Source organism: Prunus mume, linkage group LG6 (genome assembly GCF_029339155.1).
Source record: "Prunus mume cultivar Tortuosa linkage group LG6, ASM2933915v1, whole genome shotgun sequence".
NCBI lineage: Eukaryota > Viridiplantae > Streptophyta > Magnoliopsida > Rosales > Rosaceae > Prunus > Prunus mume.
In genome coordinates, this window is record NC_142703.1 from 9,105,539 (window position 1) to 9,126,788 (window position 21,250).

The 21,250-nt window shown below is 37.6% G+C and overlaps 3 protein-coding genes and 1 long non-coding RNA gene across 5 annotated transcripts; 2 read left to right on the top strand and 2 right to left on the bottom strand.

Moving 5' to 3' along the window:
• The first annotated feature begins 4,290 nt into the window (after positions 1 to 4,290).
• WRKY21 (WRKY DNA-binding protein 21) lies at positions 4,291 to 7,386 on the top strand. The gene is made up of 3 exons (XM_008237093.3): positions 4,291 to 5,681; positions 5,821 to 5,946; positions 6,911 to 7,386. Exons 1-3 carry the CDS (start codon positions 4,885 to 4,887, stop codon positions 7,053 to 7,055), a joined length of 1,068 nt encoding a protein of 355 aa, XP_008235315.1. The 5' UTR covers positions 4,291 to 4,884; the 3' UTR covers positions 7,056 to 7,386.
• A 1,818-nt stretch (positions 7,387 to 9,204) lies between these two features.
• Positions 9,205 to 10,246, bottom strand: LOC103334152 (ethylene-responsive transcription factor 8-like). The gene has a single exon (XM_008237092.3). It carries the CDS (start codon positions 10,142 to 10,144, stop codon positions 9,599 to 9,601), a length of 546 nt encoding a protein of 181 aa, XP_008235314.2. The 5' UTR covers positions 10,145 to 10,246; the 3' UTR covers positions 9,205 to 9,598.
• Positions 10,247 to 11,751: 1,505 nt separating this feature from the next.
• LOC103334246 (uncharacterized) lies at positions 11,752 to 13,535 on the bottom strand. Of its 2 annotated transcripts, none has more exons than XR_016128257.1 (4): positions 13,348 to 13,535; positions 13,129 to 13,180; positions 12,962 to 13,020; positions 11,752 to 12,067 (listed from the first exon to the last, which is right to left on the bottom strand). It is a non-coding gene; the product is annotated as an uncharacterized LOC103334246 (long non-coding RNA). The 2 variants fall into 2 exon arrangements; XR_016128258.1 differs by having other exon boundaries at positions 13,129 to 13,249.
• A 3,982-nt stretch (positions 13,536 to 17,517) lies between these two features.
• Positions 17,518 to 18,898, top strand: LOC103334151 (uncharacterized). The gene is made up of 2 exons (XM_008237091.2): positions 17,518 to 17,857; positions 17,962 to 18,898. Exons 1-2 carry the CDS (start codon positions 17,660 to 17,662, stop codon positions 18,661 to 18,663), a joined length of 900 nt encoding a protein of 299 aa, XP_008235313.1. The 5' UTR covers positions 17,518 to 17,659; the 3' UTR covers positions 18,664 to 18,898.
• Positions 18,899 to 21,250: the final 2,352 nt, after the last annotated feature.

The following is a 21,250-nucleotide window of genomic DNA, read 5'->3' on the forward strand; positions in this document are numbered from 1 at the left end:
TATGTGATGACCTTGGACCCCCTTGCTTTCTTTTGTTTCTAATTTGTGGGTTTTGTTTTGGGCCTCAATAAATTGATCTGTGTGAAATATTTTTTTGAGTAATGATATGTGTGATTTAGGTCAGAAAATTTGGGACAAAATCCAAATGGCATATGTACATTGCTCGTGACTGGTAAGAGAGGCTTTTTCCTTCGTGGTTTTAATGCTCAATCGTAGGGGGAGCAAAAACTGCATCCCGCAGTATATTTCCAAGTACCAAATAAATCAAACACGGCTGGGCAGCAGCAAATGCTAGGCTAGCAGATTGCATCCAAACTTCTTAGCTCAAACGAAGCTAGACAAGCTTTACTGTGAAGAGACGCACGCACTTTCCGCTCAAAAAATACCACAAATGTAAAAAATAATTCAGGGCTACTCCATCTACGGACAAATTGGAGATGCACAAGAATATGGAGAAACACTTCCACATCTCTGTTTCATTGTCTCGTTTTCTATATCGCTTTTGATATGTGATATGAGAAGAGAGATAGAAACATGACGACAATAAAACGAGAATAGATAAGCTTTTGTCGTGAATATATGAAGGAAGAGCTCTCTAGACAACCAAAGATAATGTTTTTGCCTTTGCCGTTCTAATGATAGCCGTGCAGTCTTACCAGATCCCAAGACACTCTTTGCCTTTTTTTAACTTTATCCTGTAAGCCCATTAAAAAAGGTTAAAAGTGTTAAATCCATGTGCCACAAAAGCTTGTGAAGCTGAGCTCAAGCTCTGATCCTTTCATTTCCCCCTGAGAAAGTATTTGCAATAAGAGAACAAAATAAAGCCGGAGCACTTGGAGCTTGGGAAAATATTCTTCAATCAAATTAAAGAGACAGATGGATACTGTGACACTGGGACAGAATGTCTAGGAGGAGGACAAAGTGAATTAATGTTATCTTTATGAACAGGGTTCCTTCCAATGAGGACCATTTTGTGCTTTGCTTCCATCCACAAACATTTAAAAAAAAATAAAAAATAGTCTTTTCTGTCTCTCATTAATGTGGGTTTTGCTCGTGCAAACACTAACCTGAAAACATGTTAGCTTGGGGGGGGTTGATGAAATCATTATGTTACAGAAGTGTGAGGGAGAAGGGAAGAACAAAGAAGAAAAGGGTAATAAAGAAGCTTTTGTGATTCCTTAAAGATAGTCTTAAAAATTCAATCCCACGTATACGTGGGTTGAGTCAGTTAACCATAGATATATGTTCGTCTCTTGCAACCAATTAGACTATTGCCTTGCTGAAGGAGGAAAATTCAACCGTCATTTTAGTTCCTTTCTAAGCAGTGAGAAAAAGAGGATCGTGAAACTCCCATAATCCATATCAACCGAAGGTAAAACAGAACTGTGGAGAACAATATCAGTGCTCCTATGAAAAAAAAGAGAAGAAAAAACTCGATAAGCACAAAGAACAAGGGAAAAAAGCAAAAGATTTGATGTGTTTCGTGGCTGTACATTTTGGGTAAAGTTAACCTTTTGTTCCGAAAAAATCTGAATTGTTCCAAGTTAAACGTTGTAAAGTATGAATCCGTGCACTTTGTGAAGGAAAAAAACCATGCTTTGATGCGCCTTTTCTTTTTCTACTTTTTATTACTCATAATTATGTTTCGATTCTATGTAGAAATTAAATTTAAAAAGAAAATATTTGTGTATTTCACTTTCATGTAGAAAAACTGACACAATAAGAAAAAAAAAAAAAAAAAAAAGTGGTAACAGTCACCGTTATTTAGTGACTAATGCTAAGGTGACTAAAGACTTTAGTCACCAAAAATGCATTTTTTCAGGGACTTTGGTGACTGAAAAAAGGCATTTTTAGTGACTAAAGTATGTAGTCAAATTAGCGTTAGTCACCAAATAATGATGATTATTGTCACTTTTGTTTGTAGAGAGACAAAATTGTTTGGTTAAGTGAAAGTACAACAAAGGGAAATTAAAATGAGAACGTAACATACAATTTTAGTAATTCCTGTTGTAAATTTCCACTCTTCTTGTTTTTCTTTCTCTAGTAAGATTTGATTTTATGCTTTTTCTTCCCTTCATTTTATGTTGAAATTTCATCATCGGGAGATATGGTCTTCCTCCTTAAAAGGGAAAAGGATTTAAAACCGAAAAAGGACTGTGAATGTTGGTTTCCTCATATCTATCAAAGCAATTGTAATTGTTTCCATCAAAATAAGAAAGAACCACATCATTATTGTTAGGGTTTCAAGTACAAATAGAACATGTATTCATCTCTCGAGGACAGTCTGAAAATGATGCTCATGATGTCAAATAATTTGCATGAGTCCTAATTACATTATCCTTATATGGAGGAGAGTATAACTAATTATGGTGCACTACTAACATCTCACTTAGTTATGGTAATGAATGGTTCTTGACCGTACATGTGCCATAATTAAAATCGTTCCAAATCATCATTTAGAGATCATTTCTACAAATTTTTTTTTTTTAAAAAAAAAAAACAATCATATTGAATTTCATATTTGTCACGAGGAGGATTTGGATGACCGGACCATCTCCAATATGATTTTTTTTTTTTGGCATGAACGATCTTTAAATTGTAATTTAGTAAATAAATGGTCACGATTGTAGCATATGTGATGAATATTACTTAATCACGACAGGACAAAGAGGTGCACCCACCTAAGTATTATATTTTAACATTTTCTTATAACTAATTACGGTACACTATCAACATATCGCTTAAAATTTTGATCATAATAATTACATTATGATCACCGTTAATTATGACAAATATGCATGATTGCAATATTATAAAACATTAATCATTATTAATAAGAAAAATTTGCATGGCATATATGAAACATATTAAACTGAATAATAATTATATAAGATACATTCGTTATAATATCAAAACGTTTTCACGATTCATCATAATTAGGTATGTAAAAGTTCATAAAAAGAAAGAAAGAAAAAAAAACTATAATTAGGTATTAAATAATTAAATTGTGTTTTATTTAATATGTATTAATTAATTGGAAGTGAGCTGATTACGCCAATTAGAGAGGGGTGAAGTCAACGGTGCTAGGGTCGGTGGCCCCCATGCGGTGTCAGGCACCGAACTAACAGTGTTTCCACGGCGCAAGATAGAAAATGAGAGAGTCGGGCGGTCAAACAACACATTGGGTTACGTGTGAGACTTTAGGGATCAATTTTACGCGTGTCGACGTACGATTAGCCATCTTCGGCAACGGCTATATTGGATGCTCTCGAGTGCTGGACTGTGCTTGGGCCCCACTTATTGACGGACGTTGGGATAAGCCGCGCGGACAGAGGAAAAAAAAAGACTTCAAAGCAAAGTAAAACAAGGAGCTTTGGGTGTGCTTTTTAATGTTATATTTTTTGTTTTTAATGTTTTTTATTTTTATTTTCTTTGACCCAAAGAAAATGTTTCTTATATTTTATTCTTTGATTTTTTTAGTTTTAATTCATCTTGACTATTTGCTTTTTTGGTAATCCTTTAAAATTGAATTATGAAACTACATTACTTCATGATCTTGAAATGGTAAAATTCAAGACTTAAAAGTGGTGCAACAATAAGAGGAGTAATATTTGTGAGGCACAAATAGCAATATCTAGCAAATATCATTAATATTGATTCTTAGTAACATTATATGTTATGTAGAATTTTGTTGCGCTATACAGGTGTGAGTAATTTCTAACCGTTGATACTTGTTGTTCACAACACATTTTGCATGTGAGTACGTTCAAACAAGTGTCAATGAATTGCAGACTCATGAGGTATGCCTCATTTTTTCCACACCCAAAATCCAAATCTGCAGGTGCAGGTGCAGCAAAACATGCAAAGAGGCCAAAGCTCTGAACAAAGCTCAACAACCTAATAACCGTATGACAACCCAACAAAGCACACAGTTTTTTTTCTGGGACTGGAAGTTACAAAAGCTAAAGCTGAATTAGTGGGTCTGGTCTCTCAGGAAGGATAAAAATTTTGAAAGTTGAAAAATTGAAATTGGGTTGAAGGAGTTTTATACATGCAATACAAAATCAAATCTGGAAAAGTAAAAGCAAAAGTGAGAAAAAAAAACTTCGTGTACACCGAAAAATCAAAGGCTCACTTTAACATTTTGTGGACGTCTGTGTAGAGAAGACCATTTCCCAAAAGAGAATAACAAAGGTCTTTGATGGGACCCGCCTTCAAATCTGTGACATGGACGGCAGTTTCATTTTATTTCTGAGCTTTCCTGGTTCACTGTTTATTTAAATGCCTCTCTCTTCTCTCTCTCTTCCCCTATTAAATTTTTTGATTTCTATATCTCCCCTCATTCTCTCTCTCTGTTGAATTCTTTGGGTTTCTCCCTCTAGAAAGAAAGAGATTATATTATTAAATAAAGATGGGGGCTTTGTATTCTTATGGCAGAGTGAATTCTCAAGCGAAGCAAAAGTCTTCTCATTCACACCCTTCAATCTCAAAAGCATGAATTGAGAATCTAGGGTTTGACAGCACCAAGTCCAACAAGGTCTGTTCTTTGGTTCTTTTCTTGCTCTATCACTCCAAATATTGTCAATTTCTATGTTATAATGTCTTGATTTCTATCTGGGTTGTCCTCTTTATCAATCAATTTTCTTAGACCCAGTTGGTTCTGATCTCCTGCCAGAAATTTCATTAGAAAAATCGTACCTTGTTCGGTTAGAAATGGGATTTTGGCTATCTAGGTACTTGTTTTTGTCTGATGTGGATTGTTGAACATCCTATGATAAGTAGGCTTTCAGAGTTCCTGGTTTCTATGGTGTGTTTTGGTTAAATTTTTGGTCTTTCAGAATTTAGGATAGGGGTTAGCTTTTGTTAGTTTGGTTGGGGGCTAAAATGGAGGACGTCGAAGAAGCTAACAAAGCAGCTGTTGAAAGCTGCCATAGAGTTCTAAGTCTTTTTTCTCAGACCCAAGATCAAGTTCAGTATAGGAATTTGATGGTGGAAACTGGGAAGGCCGTGTCTAAGTTCAAGAAAGTTGTTTCCCTTCTCAATACTGGTTTAGGTCATGCTAGAGTTAGAAAGCGTAAGAAGCTTCAAATTCCTTTTCCTGAAAGAATCCTCTTAGATAATCCCAATTGTATTACAGACTATCCATCCAAAACTCCTCACTTTATTCAGTCTAGCTTTCCTGAAAACCCAGTTCAAGATTTGGGTTTAAATGTTAAAAATTCCTTGTGTTTGGGAAACCCATCATTGGAATTAAGCACTAATGGGAAAAATCCGCTTCAACCGGCGCAACAAGCACCTCCAACACAGTATCATTTCCTTCAGCAACAACAGCAGCAACAGCAAGTGCAACAACAGCAACAGCAACAGCAGAGGTTGTTCCTTCAGCAGCAGCAGCAGATGAAACACCAAGCAGAAATGATGTACCGTAGGAGCAATAGTGGCATAAACCTGAATTTTGATAGCTCTAGCTGCACACCTACGATGTCATCTACAAGATCCTTCATTTCTTCCTTGAGCATAGATGGAAGTGTGGCTAACTTTGATGGTAATTCCTTCCATTTGATTGGGGCTCCTCTCTCTTCGGATCAGAATTCACAACATAAGAGGAAGTGTTCTGCAAGGGGAGACGATGGGAGTGTGAAATGTGGTAGCAGTGGTAGATGTCACTGCTCAAAGAAGAGGTGGGATTTATCTCCTTATGTTCTACTTGGTTCATCTAAACCTTGTCAACAAATATCTTGTAATGTTTCTCTTTCATGTCATGGAGGAGCAGTTATATTTGTTTATAACTACTTTTTGTTAATTATGTTCTGTTGGCAGGAAACATAGAGTGAAAAGATCTATTAAGGTGCCTGCTATTAGTAACAAGCTTGCAGATATCCCTCCAGATGATTATTCATGGAGGAAGTATGGACAGAAGCCAATCAAGGGTTCTCCTCACCCTAGGTATAATATATTTCTGCACTTTGAAATGAAAACTTGATTGATTGTGATGCATAAAATTTTGTTTCAATGTTTTATATCTAATATTGCAGTATTTTAGTTAATCTTATTGATAGTTACGGGAATTTAGCTTGAAATGCAAAATAAGTTGATGAGCATGGTTGAATATTTATTTTTTGCGAATGTTAGTGTTGTTAACTCTTTTTATTTTACTTCTTCACATACACAGTAGAGGCATGCATTCTCCCATTCAAAAATCAGATAGTATGATTGACCATTTGGATTGTGATATCTTTGGTAATCAGCAAGTCATCTTGTGGGTTATCTGTTGTTAGTATTCTTCAAATTGATGCCACTGGATTGTTTTGTTAGATGTAATGTCTAGTAGGCTCCATTGGGAATGTGGAATAGCCCTGGATTTACTTATTTTATCAAGTATGCTAATTATGACCTTCAATAGAAAAACATCTAGTGTCAAGTGGTTTGAAGTTGCTGAGAAGAGATGGTGGCCAAAAAAGTTCAGTTTCCTAGCAATCCTGCATGTTGCAATATGCATGTTTGGTTGTTATCAGATTCTATTTTCTTTTGTTCAAATTTTTATCCAGACTCTCACAGTTGAATGATGGTCAAGATTTGTTAAAAGAATCAATTTTGAGGATGATATGTGATTGATATTGTAATGTTTGTTGATGCACATCAACTTTATTCAATACTACTACACTTTCGAGTTTGTTCGATACTAGCATGCACTTTTGAGTTTATTCTATATTATGCACTTTCAAATGTAGGGGTCAAGATTTGTTCAAAGAATAAATTTTGAATATGACTTTAAGTGATATTTAAGAATGCTTGTTGATGCACTTTTGAGTTTATTCGATACTACTATGTTTGTAGAAGATCATGGACTTTTAAGTTTAAAATTATTTGGTACTGAATTAACTGTTGAAACTCCTTTTAACTTTTGCAGGGGATACTATAAATGTAGTAGCATGAGAGGTTGTCCTGCAAGGAAGCATGTTGAAAGGTGCTTGGAAGAACCCTCTATGCTTATTGTTACCTATGAAGGTGAGCATAACCACCCAAGGATACCATCACAATCTACAACGACATGAAATTCATGGAGAGCCTCGCCAAGCCCAAGCCCAACAGTCAATTTATCACACCCTTATCTATGTTCGGCTTGAGATGCTCCTGTACATATTTTGCATGGTTCAAGCATGACATACAGTCGGAGCAGTTACTTTGGCTTTGGGGAGTTAGCTCTTCAAGCGTTTTGGCGTTCAGGCAAGCAGGCATGAATCCCCAGGGAGGACTGAAAGAAGTCTGTAAAATTGGGTCATCCTTTAAGAACTCTCTTTCATGTTTTTTTCTTCCTTTTTTAGGCAATCAATGCTTTAAACAATGTAGGGTTTTTGGAATTAATGAAATGCCTTTCATGTGGTACTTCTTGTTTTCATTTACTTGTTTGCAGTATTTAGCAGTTGTTTATACTTTCTGGTGGAAAGTGCAGTCATGAGTGGTTTAGGCAAGTGGTCTTTGCAATTTGAGAGAGGGTGAAGTGGGCTTGAGGCAGATAGTCAAGGAAGGATGAATTAGAAGCCAAGTAACAAAGAGAACTGTTGCTTTCAGTCCTTGCCAATTACTGTTGCTTTCAGTTGTTGTGAAGAAAAGGGAAAAAAGAGGTTAGGTGTGACCAATGAGGGGGGAACAAAAGGCAGTCATTCAAAATCTTTTGAAATGTTATTATTCCTTCATTAGGAATTAGAATCCAGTCCAGTGTGTTTTCTTTGGGTCCAATTCCAAACGTCCTTTAAGCCAAAAAAGAGGAAAGAAAAAAAAAAGAAAGAAAAATTCTCTTTGGCCTCCCAATGGCCTAATTGTTGGAATTATGAATCAATCAAGTTGGTGAAAAGGGCACACTGCCAGGAGAAGTATGCATTCATTCATGGATAGCTTTGGTTGGGATTCTTGGGACCTTGCAATAAAGAAGTGATCACATATGGCTACCAAAAAGTTATAGAATGAAAGACAGTGTACCACAAAGAAATGATTGATGTTGCTGAGCTAATCCTAAGCATGTCTTCTTCAAGCTAGTATTTTTGCTTGTGATATGGATTATCTCATTGTTTCAGCTTCTATACATATATACATATAAAGAAATAGTGGGATTGAATGAAGGTCAATGGCGTGTTAAAGCAGTCATGAGTGAGAAGATAGTCAACTAGATTGGATGAGGTTTTGGACTCTTCAATTGTTTTAGATGGTGTAATTAGTAATTGAAGTTGCTGCAACATTTTCCAAAACCTTTTTGATTAACCAACCAGAGGAAGACAGGCGGTCAACACACCAAAGTAGTACATGATTACGCAAAGGTGTTAATTCTTGACAATCAACGAGGAGGCTAGGCTTTCTCAATCGTTTCGGTGAGAAGAAATGTTTCAAAAATATATTCATCTTCGATGCATGAACATCAGTCAACTCCCATTCAACCAATTTTTTTAGTTAATTATAACAAATATATGGGCAGGGCTGATGTAGGAATGTAACTTGTATCTAATTTGATGTCATGGCAACCCAGTCTTTGTAGTTGGGCTTCAGTTATAGCGCTCAACGCAAGCCTGAATTGTTTAGAATGAGATCGTCTTGCCAATTTTGAGCTGGGCTGTGTTAAAATTAAAAGGGCTAAGTGCTATGAGCCTTGAAATACAAAGACAAATGGAGCGGACCACCCAATACTCATTGTGGAATACTACTTGACCAATGAAATTGAGTCATTGAGAGATTAATGTAGGAATGGCGTTTTCCGAGAGCAGGGATGAACAACTGACGCTAGCACAATTGTTTGTTCTTTTGTCTAGTGCACTAAGAGCATCTGCAGTGGTAAGCGTAATTTCTCTAGACAATAAAATATATTGACGTGAGGAGGAACATATTTACTAGTTATATCATCGGCAATTACCAGAATCTCAAGACGTTCTTCGAACCAATCATAAATTTTACCGAGAAGCTAAATCATGAAGGCTCCCCCCGGCAACCAACACACACATGGATGAATGATTATCATTATCAATGTGTTGCATATCGCCATTCATATATGGCACATTGTTAAGTGATTAACAACAGAACATCAAGTTGGACGATGATTTTAGCTGCCTATATATGCTAAATTATTACCAGTTTAGTAACTTTTACCTACCCTTTGATTTTGTCAAGGGATTTGCATAGTAATTGCATATAAAAAAATGGAAACAGATTTAATTAATATCAGTTACAGTATCAGTAATCCATTTTTAATGAGTCAAATAAACACGTGCGTGGCAATTCTAGCACCAAACTAAGAAGTTATTTAATTAAAATTAGTTAATGCAAAAATTAAAAACGCAAGCTAACCATGGAAGTTGCAGCAAATAATCCACTGAATCTAAGCTCAGTGGTGCAACGATGAAAACCATAGCAGACAGATTTAACAGTCGTTAATTAACTTTTCTTAACTTTGCCCGCCCTTAACCGCCCTTTTTTTTTCTTTTCCGGTATTTTACAAAAATGTACACATGTGATGTGGAAATAAGGAGTAACTGCGAAGGGCAAAAATGGAATGGAGCCAAAAGCTTCACCAATAAAACAAAGACAAACTACCTCGGAGGCTCACGGCGGCTCAGAACAGCGGCGCCGGCAGATTCAGATCGAACAAGAACGGTTTCTTCTCTTTCCTCATCTTCTTCTCCTGCTCGCTCACCACTAGGTCCACATTCTCGAGCTTGTACCCCTTGTACTCCGACCTCACCGGAGCCCCCGACGGAGCTCCGCCCATGAAGTACATCGGCGGCGGAGTCCAGAAAATCTCGGATCCACCGCCGATCACAAGCGTGTGAGGCAAAGCTGAAGCCGGAGCTCCGAAGTTAGTCTTGGCTTTCGGACCGCGGAGGCTACGCGCGGCTTCGTCGTACGCAAGAGCCGCCTCCTCGGCGGTGTCGAAGGTGCCGAGCCATTTCCGAGTCTTCTTCCACGGATCGCGAATCTCAGCGGCGAATCGGCCCCAGGGCCTTTTGCGCACGCCTCTAAAATGCGCCTCCTTGGCTCCGCCGCCTCTAACGTGAGCCGAGTGCTTGGGCTGAGCCGGAGGCTGACATGGCGGTGGTGATGGCGGTTCGACAGCGAGGGAGAGTGAGGTCTTGCGAAGGTGGAGCGCGTCTACAGCCATTGGGGGTGTTGTCCGAGGACCGAGTGGACTGTACGGACAGAGAAATGGGGGAAGAGTGAGAGTTTAGGGTTCGAGTTTTGGAGGTTATTTATAGTGGAGGAGACAGTCTGGGTTAACGCCGACAGGCTTTGGCCTTTGGGTTGAATAAAAAAATATTTTAAAAAATATTAAATTAAAATAAAAGGATTTTTTTTTTTCTCTTTTCTTTAATGGGTTGAAAAAGGTATCGATTTCATTATGGTTTTGACGCATTAAGTGCATGCGTGTAACGAAGAGATTTGGTGGGGCATAATTGAAATGCTTTGCACAAATCCACACTATTTTTTCAATTTATATACTGTGGGACTGTGGACCAACATTTATATTTGTCGGTTTCAATGTGACAGCCAAAAGCGTCATCTTTGGCACATAGTCTTTGGTTTGCATAATCTTTGGACCTTAAAATTTTGGATAATGCACTAAATTGGTTTCCATTCCATTAATATCGGATTTGATATGGGAAAGAAAGTTGCTTCCTCCTCATTTTTAGTAGGGCGGAGCTAGAAATTCAGTACGCACATAGTTCTGCATCTTCAACTAATAGGGCAACACTGAGTTAACTACAAATATTGTATTGTTGGGGAGGTCAGGCCACGACGCGCCTTGTTGTGTTTCCGCTCTTATTTCTGTTTATTCTGCTTTATGAGTGATTCATGTGTTAATATTGCGCTCTACGATTGTGTAGAAATAACATATTAGATAACCAAGTTCATATACATACCATTAAAATCAGATACTTAAGACATGTTAATTTTTACCACAGTAAAATATACATGCATGAACAATTAAAAATTAGTCACAACAAAATTAGCATATTGCATGTAATAAATAAACAACAAAGGCGCCACAGTTTGGGTCAACACTCACACGATGAGTCAAACCAAAGCGCGAAGGAGAGAGAAGTAAATGAAACGGCGGCAAGCGATGGTGGGGTCGAGTGGTGAATAAAGGGTTTAGGAGCACGTGGGGCATGAACGATGGCAGTGAAGTTAAAATTAGACGACTTCTTCTTCAAGTGAGTGAGTGGTGTAGTGGGGCCCAACGTCGTGTCTCTACCTGACAACGCTGACACATCATTACCTAAGCCTGAAAGTTGAAAAGCCAAAGCCTCCCGCCTCGTAATCGTAGCCCACCACCGCATAGACTACACTGAAAATTTTTCACGCTCAGACTCTCTCTCACCGATTTAAAAAAAATATTATCTTTTAACTTTTACTTTTTCATCACCCGCCATCACTTGTCATTTCAAATAAAACCGAAATGAAAATGGTTTGGATATTTATTTTTGGGCTCGGGCTGGGTATGTTCTATAGGATTTTCATTTGAATAGCTTTCTGAAAAGCCACTACGAAGACAAGTGATTGTGCATTTGGCCCGGACCCAATAGAGGAGGCCTACGTCTTAGATGGCCCAATTCAAAAACCAGCATTGTAAACACCATGACATCAAACCAAACCGAGTTGAAACCCTACCATAGTATAAGCTCATTTTCCATTTCATTGATTATAATCTGTGCATTTGAGATTTGATCACACAGGTTTACATTATTTAAGCAATAATTGAGCAGATTTCGGAAAATATAACGATACGACTGCTATTAAGTGTAGAGTGAAGAAATGTGTAAAATATTGTTACTTGAGAGGAGTGAACCTGGAGGAATGAGTAGCACCAATACCAGGGGAGCTTCCATGCTTGACAGGCTTGTAACTGATTGAGAACTCAGCTAGATAGTGGCCAATCATTTCAGGCTTGGTTTTAATTTGATTGAAGGTTTTGCCATTGTAACACCAATGATGCTACCAATCATCTCCCGTACAATGATCATGTTGCGCAGGAGAGACCAAACTAGCTCTCTGGCTTCTCACCAGGTTGTGCCTCTTGCTTCTGTTTCGAGCATAGAAATTGACAAAGAGTCCAAAATAATCTCGTACTATTTTAGCTTACAACACAACTTTCTAAAGTATTGGTAGCAATGCAAACTACATGAAGTTCAACTTACAAGAAACAATAATGGTGGCAATGCAAAGTAAATGAGTTCATCTATACTCTTTATGAAGTTCCAGCATCCACTCACCACACAGGTTTATGTTATTCGAGGACCAATCATGCCATATCTATCATATTCTTAGAATAACAAGTAGCATAATCACTGACGATAACAAGGCAGATAAAGAACATTGTCCCCTGTTAACCAGATTAGAAAATCAATGCCTTTGAGAAGAAGAACCTGTGATGATTTGCCAAACTACAATATTCATTCATTTAGAACCAATTTCCAAGTGCAACTTTCTACTTTCCTTATTATGTCTACCTCTTGTGCAACTCACATTAGCCTCTTACAGTGAATCGGTATGCTTTTTGAAAATCAGTCACAGTGTCCTAGCGCGGCAGTTAGCAAGAGAACAAAACCAAGGGTCTTCAGAAAACCCCTCGGGCCTAAGCTAAGGATGTTAAAATTTTCATATCAAGAAGCTGAGAACCCCACCCTACTGTTATCACACGAATACCGTAATTTAGCCAACGGCTGTACAATCAGCAAGGGGCAAGCAGATGTCGCACAAGAAACAACAGAATAAACTCTAAAGAAAAGTTTACAAAGGCACTTATAATTTTGAACATTAGACACAGATAATGAATCCAACCAAACAAACTTGTTGAAATAACACAATGTTAAATCTAAAAGATGAAGATAATTCAGAAACTGATAGCTTTGCATACTATTCCACCATTTATATTGTAAATGAAAATCCATTGCCAATGCCAAATTAAATCGCTTACCGCCCTTTCGCAATTTCTTGATCAACGCCATTGGTTTCTGGTTCGATCCGCGTTGAAATCTGACACAAAATGAGCACATACAATTTAAAGCCAGACATGTAATTTCTCATTTGAATCATATTGGAAATTCACAAACAAGCCGTCTGTACTGTGTCTTTTGAGATTACCTTCCTTCTGCGAGTTCGGCTGCCCTGGATCCACATCTGTTTCCACTTCCGCCTAAAATTAATTATTAAAACTTAAGATAGTTTGAGAAAATTTCTGAATCTGACGCGCAGTATCAACACTCTGTTTGGTTCCGGGGAAATATGGATAATATTCTAGGGAAATAAACTGAAAACAAAATTACAAATTGATCTGATGGATATGGACGTGAGAACTCTTACCATCGCTGACTCGCTGGAAATAGTGAAGCAAAACCCTCACTCGTTGGCGGGAGTTGTCTGTGGGTCTAGGGTTTTTGTGAAAGTAAAAGGAATCCGAGAAGCAATGGAGTCCTCTATCTCGACCATTAAAAAAACCTAAAAACAAAAATAGAGGGAAAGAAAACCTATGCCGTTATTCTAAAAAAAACCGTTGGAAAAGGGGACACTTTACCGTTGGTATCAGTCCCTGGTAATATAGTTTTTTAATTTAAAATTATATATATAAAAAAAAATGTCATATTTCTTCAAAATAGCAACTTTATAAGAGCTTCTACTTTTTAGACCAAAAAAAAGGTAAAGCTTTTGTTAGTTTTGATAAGAAAATATTTAATCATTTTAGTGATAATTAACAGTATTATTTTAGTGGTTTTACAACCCACGCTTGAAAAAGCAACAAAAATAATAATAATGTTATTTGAAAAACAAATGAAGTCGTAGCTGGATTTGGTTGCCACATCATATTTCAAATAGATTTAAATTTTTAGTTTTGTTTTCATTTTTGTTACTCATTCCTTCCTCCTCCCTTCTCATTCACTCTCATTCTGTCTTCTATTCTCCATCTTTTTCATCTATACTCTAGCATAAAAAATAAAAAATAAAAACTAAAAACTAAAATTGAAATGGTTATCAAACGAGCCTTAAAATTGTGAAGTTTCTTGTTATGCTAATATAAAAATAGAATAGAATTTAAATATGAAAAATTGAGTATATTTTATAGAGTTATCAAGATATAATGGCCTGTTTAGTTCGTGGATTGAACTTGGGAACAAACTTCCCATGTCTAATCCCACGAAATGAAAATATAGGATGTTCATTCCTATGTTTGAGAATGCTGGGAAATGAGGAATAGGAAATGCAATTACCACTCATTCCCATGTTTGGTTAGTGTAATATTAGGAATGAAAAGTTATCAGTTTCCAACAATACCCTTTATATTATTATTAAAGGTTATTAATATTAAGAATTTTTTAAAGGGTCAAAAGTGACATTTAAAAATAATAACGTGGGTAAGTTAGTCCAAAAAAACTCCATGAAATGCTTTCCCAAGTAGGTGGAAAAAATTTCCAAGGGTGAGCCAAAGGTATGAAATTCTCCCTACATGGGAAGTCCATACCCATGAGTCCAGTTCCCAATAATGCACACCTACCAAACATGAGAATGCAATTTGAAATTCATTCCCAAACTCCTAAACCTTGAACTAAACATGCCCTAAATTGTTAAGATTTTAAAACGACACATTATCGGTCAACTACTACCAACATCAATATGGTTCCCAACTTAACCACCTATAAACCTAGTAGGTGTAGAGTTTTATTACTAAAGACCCCGATGTTATTAGTAGTAGAACTACTCATTATATATTATATTTACTTTCTATATATTAAATATATAGTAATAGTTTTGGAATAATGATGAGTGTATTGGGTAACCCAATTAAGTTTCAAATTATAAAGGATATAATGAGTAAATAAGGCAAATCAACAAACTTAATACCATAAGCTCACACTACAAGGTAAAAAGAGCATAATATAAGGTTTTGCAATCAAGATAAGCCCAACAAGTTCTTATGCACTCACTATACTGTTATTTATCTTTCCAATATTGGAAGAAATTCAAGTTCAAACTCCAGTATCCCCAATCACTTAATAACTAAAACTCGAAAATATATGCCAATATGGTCTAGTTAAAAGGTCTTCATTTGCAGACCAGTAGTCTCATGATCAAATTCCCATGACACATTGATAGTGTGTGTATGAGAACCCCCTTCTTCTTATAGTTTAGACTATCATTTGTAATTTTTTTTTTAAAACCTAAAAAAATCTTGGTGTTTTATAGTATTAATGTTAGATTTATATTTGAGTAAGGCACTTATGAATGTTAATCACCTTGAAAGTAGGTAACTCCCAGTTGTGGGAGGTCAGTGTGCCATGGACGAGGGCTATTATCTTGCAACACATTTCTGATCTGCAAAATTTGTCTTCATCTTTGAGATTAGAGGCCATTTGAACGAGTCAAATTTAGGATCAAACTTAATGCATTTTAGGCATCTTCCCAAAGAGTTTTGATCTCATATTAATCTGCGCTTATGTCTAAAACTACGTTTTTAGCATGCATGAATGCAAAAAATCCAAAACGCTTAAATGCCGTCGTTTTGAACAGAAGCACAATGATATGGGGTAACACCTAAGTTTAAATACAAGCAGAATTTTTGTTTTGGTCAACAAAGATACACAGAGATGGAATGTTAATCTAATGCGATTTGTATGATTTTGACTTAACTTTCCAATCTACCATATGTTCTTATCTAAGGTATAACATATCAAGTTTCCCATGTGACATTGCCTGTTCACAATTGCTTTGAGTTTGAAAAATAGTGATGGGGCCTTGGATAAATTCGTAGTGTTTCAAGTGTTCGTGTGCTTTTACTTTGTTTGGCATAACCAGTCGAAAGAAAGATAAAAACTATTAACGCAACAATCAACTATGAGAAAGAGAGTTTTGGATATCCACACAGATTTGTCTAGAGGAAGTAGAAAAAAAGAGAGAAGAAATTAACTTGGTAATTAGCCAAGAAAGAGCTAGCAGGTCATGTGTAAGTCGTTGAAGAAGAAGGAAGGTTAATTACTGTATGCAAGTATGGGAGGGCTAGGTTGGCTTAGATATTAACAAAAGTTATGTGTCTTTGTCAACAAGTACAAAAATAAGATTTGGATCAAACCAACCCCTTAACTTCGATCCTGCACCAAATAATGCAAGAATAAGTCAATAAGCTTGAAAAGTTCATGTTATATATGCTTCAGATTCAGTCAATTGATCTTGGCTTGGGCCAATATGGTTCTCGACTTCTTGTTTCCTCCGCTTGGTATATTTTATCTATTAGAAAGAGCCAATGTCCAGTTGATGTGAGGAATCAAAATGATATGAACCATCACAGAATGAAGACGACTACACCTATGTTCTTCATTAACTTCTTATGAAATGTTCCAATAGGCCAAGTCAATTGTCTGCAAGACCAAAATTTCCTCTATATCTTGTTAATTTACATACGAGTTTGATTGCGTTGCACGATTTCGGGAAACATATGCAGAAGTCAGGGATGATATATAAGCTGCTACAAGGAAGGAAATTCTGGTTCTGGGTATGCGAAGCCTTTTTATTGGTTGATGCAGATAGGTGCAACTAGTAATCTAGTGAGTGAGGTAAGCAAAGATAAGAACAGCTGCTACACTATTTGTGTATTTTACATGAAAAATGTTTGGTTGACACAAATTTGTGGGTGTATAATATGTATACAAGGATAAGCAAAGATATCTTACCTGGGTTTGCAAGTGGCACTATGTGTCAATGTTATAAACATGCTCAACTTATCATATATACTTTTAATTGTTAAACAACCCAATGACCAATAGATTTAGAACTCACTTGGGATTTATGTTCCAAAATCACTTTTGATGCCGCATAATGTGTGAGATTTAGTGCTAATTTGTTAGGTCATTTTATTTTTTATACAAATAGGATACATACCATATGTAATATGTGACACCTTGCACAAGGTGCAAAAAGATGTGCAACTTCATTCATGTTCCAAGCCACATTTCTATACCCAAATCCGGGCCGATTTTCGCAATTCTTGAACTAATGTGTTCCTTAACTACGTTTAAATGAGATGAGGTTAAAAAATCCAGATTTGGTTCCAAGCATTCTCTTAAAATCGCTTGAGACCACAATAACATCACTAAAAACCCTAATCCTGACCATTGTGGATTCTAAACCAAATATCTCCCAAACCCAATATCCAAAAAACTCAAAAAAATAGTCATTAGAAAGCTCATATAATTTCCTACAAGATGAAAAAAACTTCACTCAAATCCATCAAGATTAGGCCAAGTTATGCACAAATCAATTGGGCACAAAAGCACACCCAAACCAACAATGAACAACCCCATTCTTCCTAACCCAGCCTTCTATGCCTCATCTTTCAAGCATTCACAACCGTCCACAACGTTCTATCCAAAGGCCCACATTCAAACTTCCGAAAGGGAGCGATCCCAGTGCTAGGCCACCCAGCCAATCAGCGCTCAGCTTTTGGATATCGTCTCTCAGGCACTTGACTATTTAAACCGTTCAATTTCCGTCATCTTCTCACAACGAAATTACCAGTGAACACACATTGCTATAGATCCAGATCTCCATCCTTCGATTTCAGTCCCTCTTTCTCCTCATTTCAAACCCTAACCCTAAATTCGAATCCCAATCTCTCTTTCTCAATCCGATGGCATCCGAAGAAGCGATCGCCGCCGTGGCTGAGACGGTCGAGAATCCTCCACCGGAGCCGGCCAGCACTGAGCCGGCGGAGGAAAAACCGGCGGCCAAAACCAGCAAGGCGAGCAAAGCCAAGGAGCCGAAGGCGAAGAAACCAGCCGCTCCCAAGAAGGCTAGAACTACTCCCACTCACCCTCCTTATGAAGAGGTATGCATTTTCTTGAATTCGAATGCGTTTTTCTCAATTGGTGTTTCTTAAGCTTGAAAATTTAGGGTTTTCGATCTGATTTTCATTTCGTGCCATTGCTGCAGATGGTTAAGGATGCGATTGTGACTTTGAAGGAGAGAACTGGTTCGAGCCAGTATGCGATCACGAAGTTCATTGAAGAAAAGCACAAGCAGCTCCCTCCAAACTTCAAGAAGCTTCTGCTTTACCATTTGAAGAAGCTTGTTTCTTCCGATAAGCTCGTCAAGGTCAAAAGTTCATTCAAGCTTCCTTCTGCTAGGTCCGCCGCGGCAACTAAGCCTGCTTCTCCGGTGAAGAAGAAGCCAGTGGCCGCCGCCAAGCCCAAGGCTAAAGCTGCTGCGAAGCCTAAGGGAGGCAAAACGACTAAGCCAGCAAGCAAAGCTCCGGCGAAGCCAAAGGCTGCTGCAGCAAAGCCAAAGCCTAAGCCGAAACCTGCTGCAAAGCCGAAGGCTGCTGCTCCAAAGCCCAAAGCTGCTGCTCCTGTCAAGTCTAAGCCGGTTGCAACTGTCAAGCCTAAAGTTACCGCTGCCAAGCCAAAAGCTGCAGCTGCCAAGCCAAAGGCAGCAGCTCCAAGGCCCAAGCCCAAGGAGAGACCGGCCAAGGCGGCACGGACTCTGACGAGGTCATCTCCGGGAAGAAAAGCTCCGGCGGCCAAGCCTGCACCGAAGAAAGCTGCGACTCCAAAGAAGGCTCCAACTCGGAGCGTGAAGCCAAGAAGCGTCAAGTCGCCGGCGAAGAAAGCTCCAGCTCGGAAGGGAAGAAAGTGAGAGAATAGGGAGGAAGAGACTCTAGTTGGTTGTAGGGGTAGTCTTGTAAATCTCTTCGTGTTTGCAGTTAAGGAAAAAATATATATCGGATTTTTTTTTTTTTTTTTTAACTTTCATTATCGAGTTTTTCAGCCTGAAAATCGAATTGTTTTTCTTTCTAGGGTTTGTGGACAGTTTGAGATTGTAACAACTTCAGTACATTTCAGTTGAATTAGTGAGAAGATGAGTTATCGTATTCACCCTGCGCATTTTAGCATTCTGCAACCCTTCCATGATGTATGTTGTCATTGCGATGAAGTGCAGTTAGGGATTTCGAAGGTCTCTGTATAAACCTGTGTTCGATCTGAAAACGCTGGGTTTGGTAAACTTCCACACTTCAATTCAAACTCTGCTAGATGCATGTTGTTTGCTATTCTTGTAGGTCTAATTTGTTCTGCAATTTGATCCCAAATCAGTTGATTTATCTGCAACAAATTTTACTTCATTTTGGATTAGGGTTTAATCAAACTACATTGTCGTTCATAATTGGATTAGGGTTTCTTCGTTTATTGGGTTTTTAGTTCGAGATTTGAAAGCATACCTACCAACTGTTTGCCAACAGTTAGAAGCTGAGATCACACGTTGTATGCCATTACTTCTTCACAGTTAATAAGACAGGAGGGGAATTGAATAATTGAGCTGCCCAGTTAATGAGGCATATGGCTATGGCTTTGCCATGCTCACCATATTTCTGTCTGTTTTGGATGGTTGCTTGGATCCCTCCTCTTCATTTGAATTTCCAATTTTTCATTTTGTTCTAGTCTTTCATGGAATATTTTCTTTGATGATTTTCTTTATAAAGCATGAACTTTAAATGCCGTAGGTTCCTTGCGATTACATGCGATTACACGGTCACGTAGTTTTACAAGGAAACAAATCTACCAAACTAAACTTGCAAAGCCATTTGATGATATGAATGACTTTAGGGAGATGGTATGAACAAATTATGCAAGAGAAATTTGAGAAATCCTTTGATATATAGCTGAGTTTATGGCCGAAATTAGAGATAGAAGACACCAACAAGGAGGTGTCGGAGTCAGCACTATATTATTGACATAGATGTACCATAACATGAGATGATTGTTGAAACACCAGTGTAGAATAATCTGCTTAGTGAGATCATGCCGTACAGGAAAACAATGAAACCATTGAAAGTTGAAACCATATCCGAGTTGTTGATATGAGGCACGAACAATAACTCACAAACACTGCATTCTTCAAGAGGCCATGTAAAAAATGCAGCCCTTGCTCTGGTGGCTTCTAGTCTAGCGTGACCCCTGCTCAGCGCCTCCTTATGCTAGGGTTTTATAGGAACAAACAATGAGGTTGCATTTGGAAAGTGTGACTCAAAGCATGTGCCAGCAAAGTAGGATTTCCGCAATGTAACTGGAGTAGTTGTAGTGCAAGTCTTCTTTCTTTTTGTCATTGAAGTTCATTACTTGTAGAATGTTCTGAGATACAGGAAAAAGTTTAGCTGAACCAAGGAGATAGTTGGGTTTGAGATTGATTAAGATGTGGAAGGCTGATATTTCCCATTTATCTCTATCAGTTCTTGCATCATTCTAATATTGTCTTCTTAGGTGTTCATTGATCACCTTTCCCTTCAAAATGCCCAGTAAAATTAATGTTCAATCTTGTTTTCTTGCATATAGGATAAAGAATGTATGAATATGAGATTGGAAAAGAAAGCAGTGAGAGCTGGTGTTCATTTCACAATCTTACATCCACTGGCTCTGATCTCGCGAATTCTTGTTCTTGGGATTAATAGGTTATTTCTAATTATGGTAGTAACTTAAAATGAACAGAATAAGTAGCTTCACTATTGATGATGATTCTGCGAGCCGCAAGAAATTGAGATTGAAAGATGCTTATTGTGAGATGTATGCTTGGGTATACCACTGGAAAGGTCCCTCTCCTTGACAAGACTGAGCATTACCTTGCCTGCTAGACCATGGAGGAGATAAATTATAGAGATTGAGCATGAGGAGGGATTAGAACCTACATGTGAATCTCTTAGGCAGTTTCCATTTCTCTTATATGCTCTGCTGTTGTGCAATTTATTTCTCAAAACTATGTTCCAATCTCCATATTATTCAGGAAATTTTTTCGTCATTCATATGTAGTTGCTTTTTTGGGTTCATGTTTTCCTTTTCTGCTTACCATTGTATTTTCTGCATTCTGGTTACATTTATGTATTTGTGAATTTAATGTCATGCAAAAATACGCATTAGCATTATCAGTTCGCTCACCTGTCACAAGCTACACATAGGGGAAATAATCGTCCTATCAAGGAACCAGTTGTAAACCAGGACTTGGCTATCCATATGACTACAGTCGTTCTCAACTAACAGAAAACTATTGACCAGATTTCAGGCTGTTCCATTAGAGGGTGTGATTGAGAATCAATGTCCAGACATAACTTGGGCCAGTTCATTTAGGATCAGCATGGAACACTAAAGTAGTTAGATCCCAGGTTTGTAAATCACACAAGACCTTAAGGAATTTGGAGAACTTGTTTGGTGGAAATAAGATACAGAGCAAACTGGAG

Excerpts from the sequence above, each read along its gene's own strand:
- WRKY21 (XM_008237093.3), top strand. The coding sequence starts at position 4,885 with ATGGAGGACGTCGAAGAAGCTAACAAAGCAGCTGTTGAAAGCTGCCAT. Across the intron at positions 5,682-5,820 it reads TGTCACTGCTCAAAGAAGAG|GAAACATAGAGTGAAAAGAT; the intron begins GTGGGATTTATC and ends TTCTGTTGGCAG. Across the intron at positions 5,947-6,910 it reads AAGGGTTCTCCTCACCCTAG|GGGATACTATAAATGTAGTA; the intron begins GTATAATATATT and ends TAACTTTTGCAG.
- LOC103334152 (XM_008237092.3), bottom strand. The coding sequence starts at position 10,144 with ATGGCTGTAGACGCGCTCCACCTTCGCAAGACCTCACTCTCCCTCGCT.
- LOC103334151 (XM_008237091.2), top strand. The coding sequence starts at position 17,660 with ATGGCATCCGAAGAAGCGATCGCCGCCGTGGCTGAGACGGTCGAGAAT. Across the intron at positions 17,858-17,961 it reads CTCACCCTCCTTATGAAGAG|ATGGTTAAGGATGCGATTGT; the intron begins GTATGCATTTTC and ends CCATTGCTGCAG.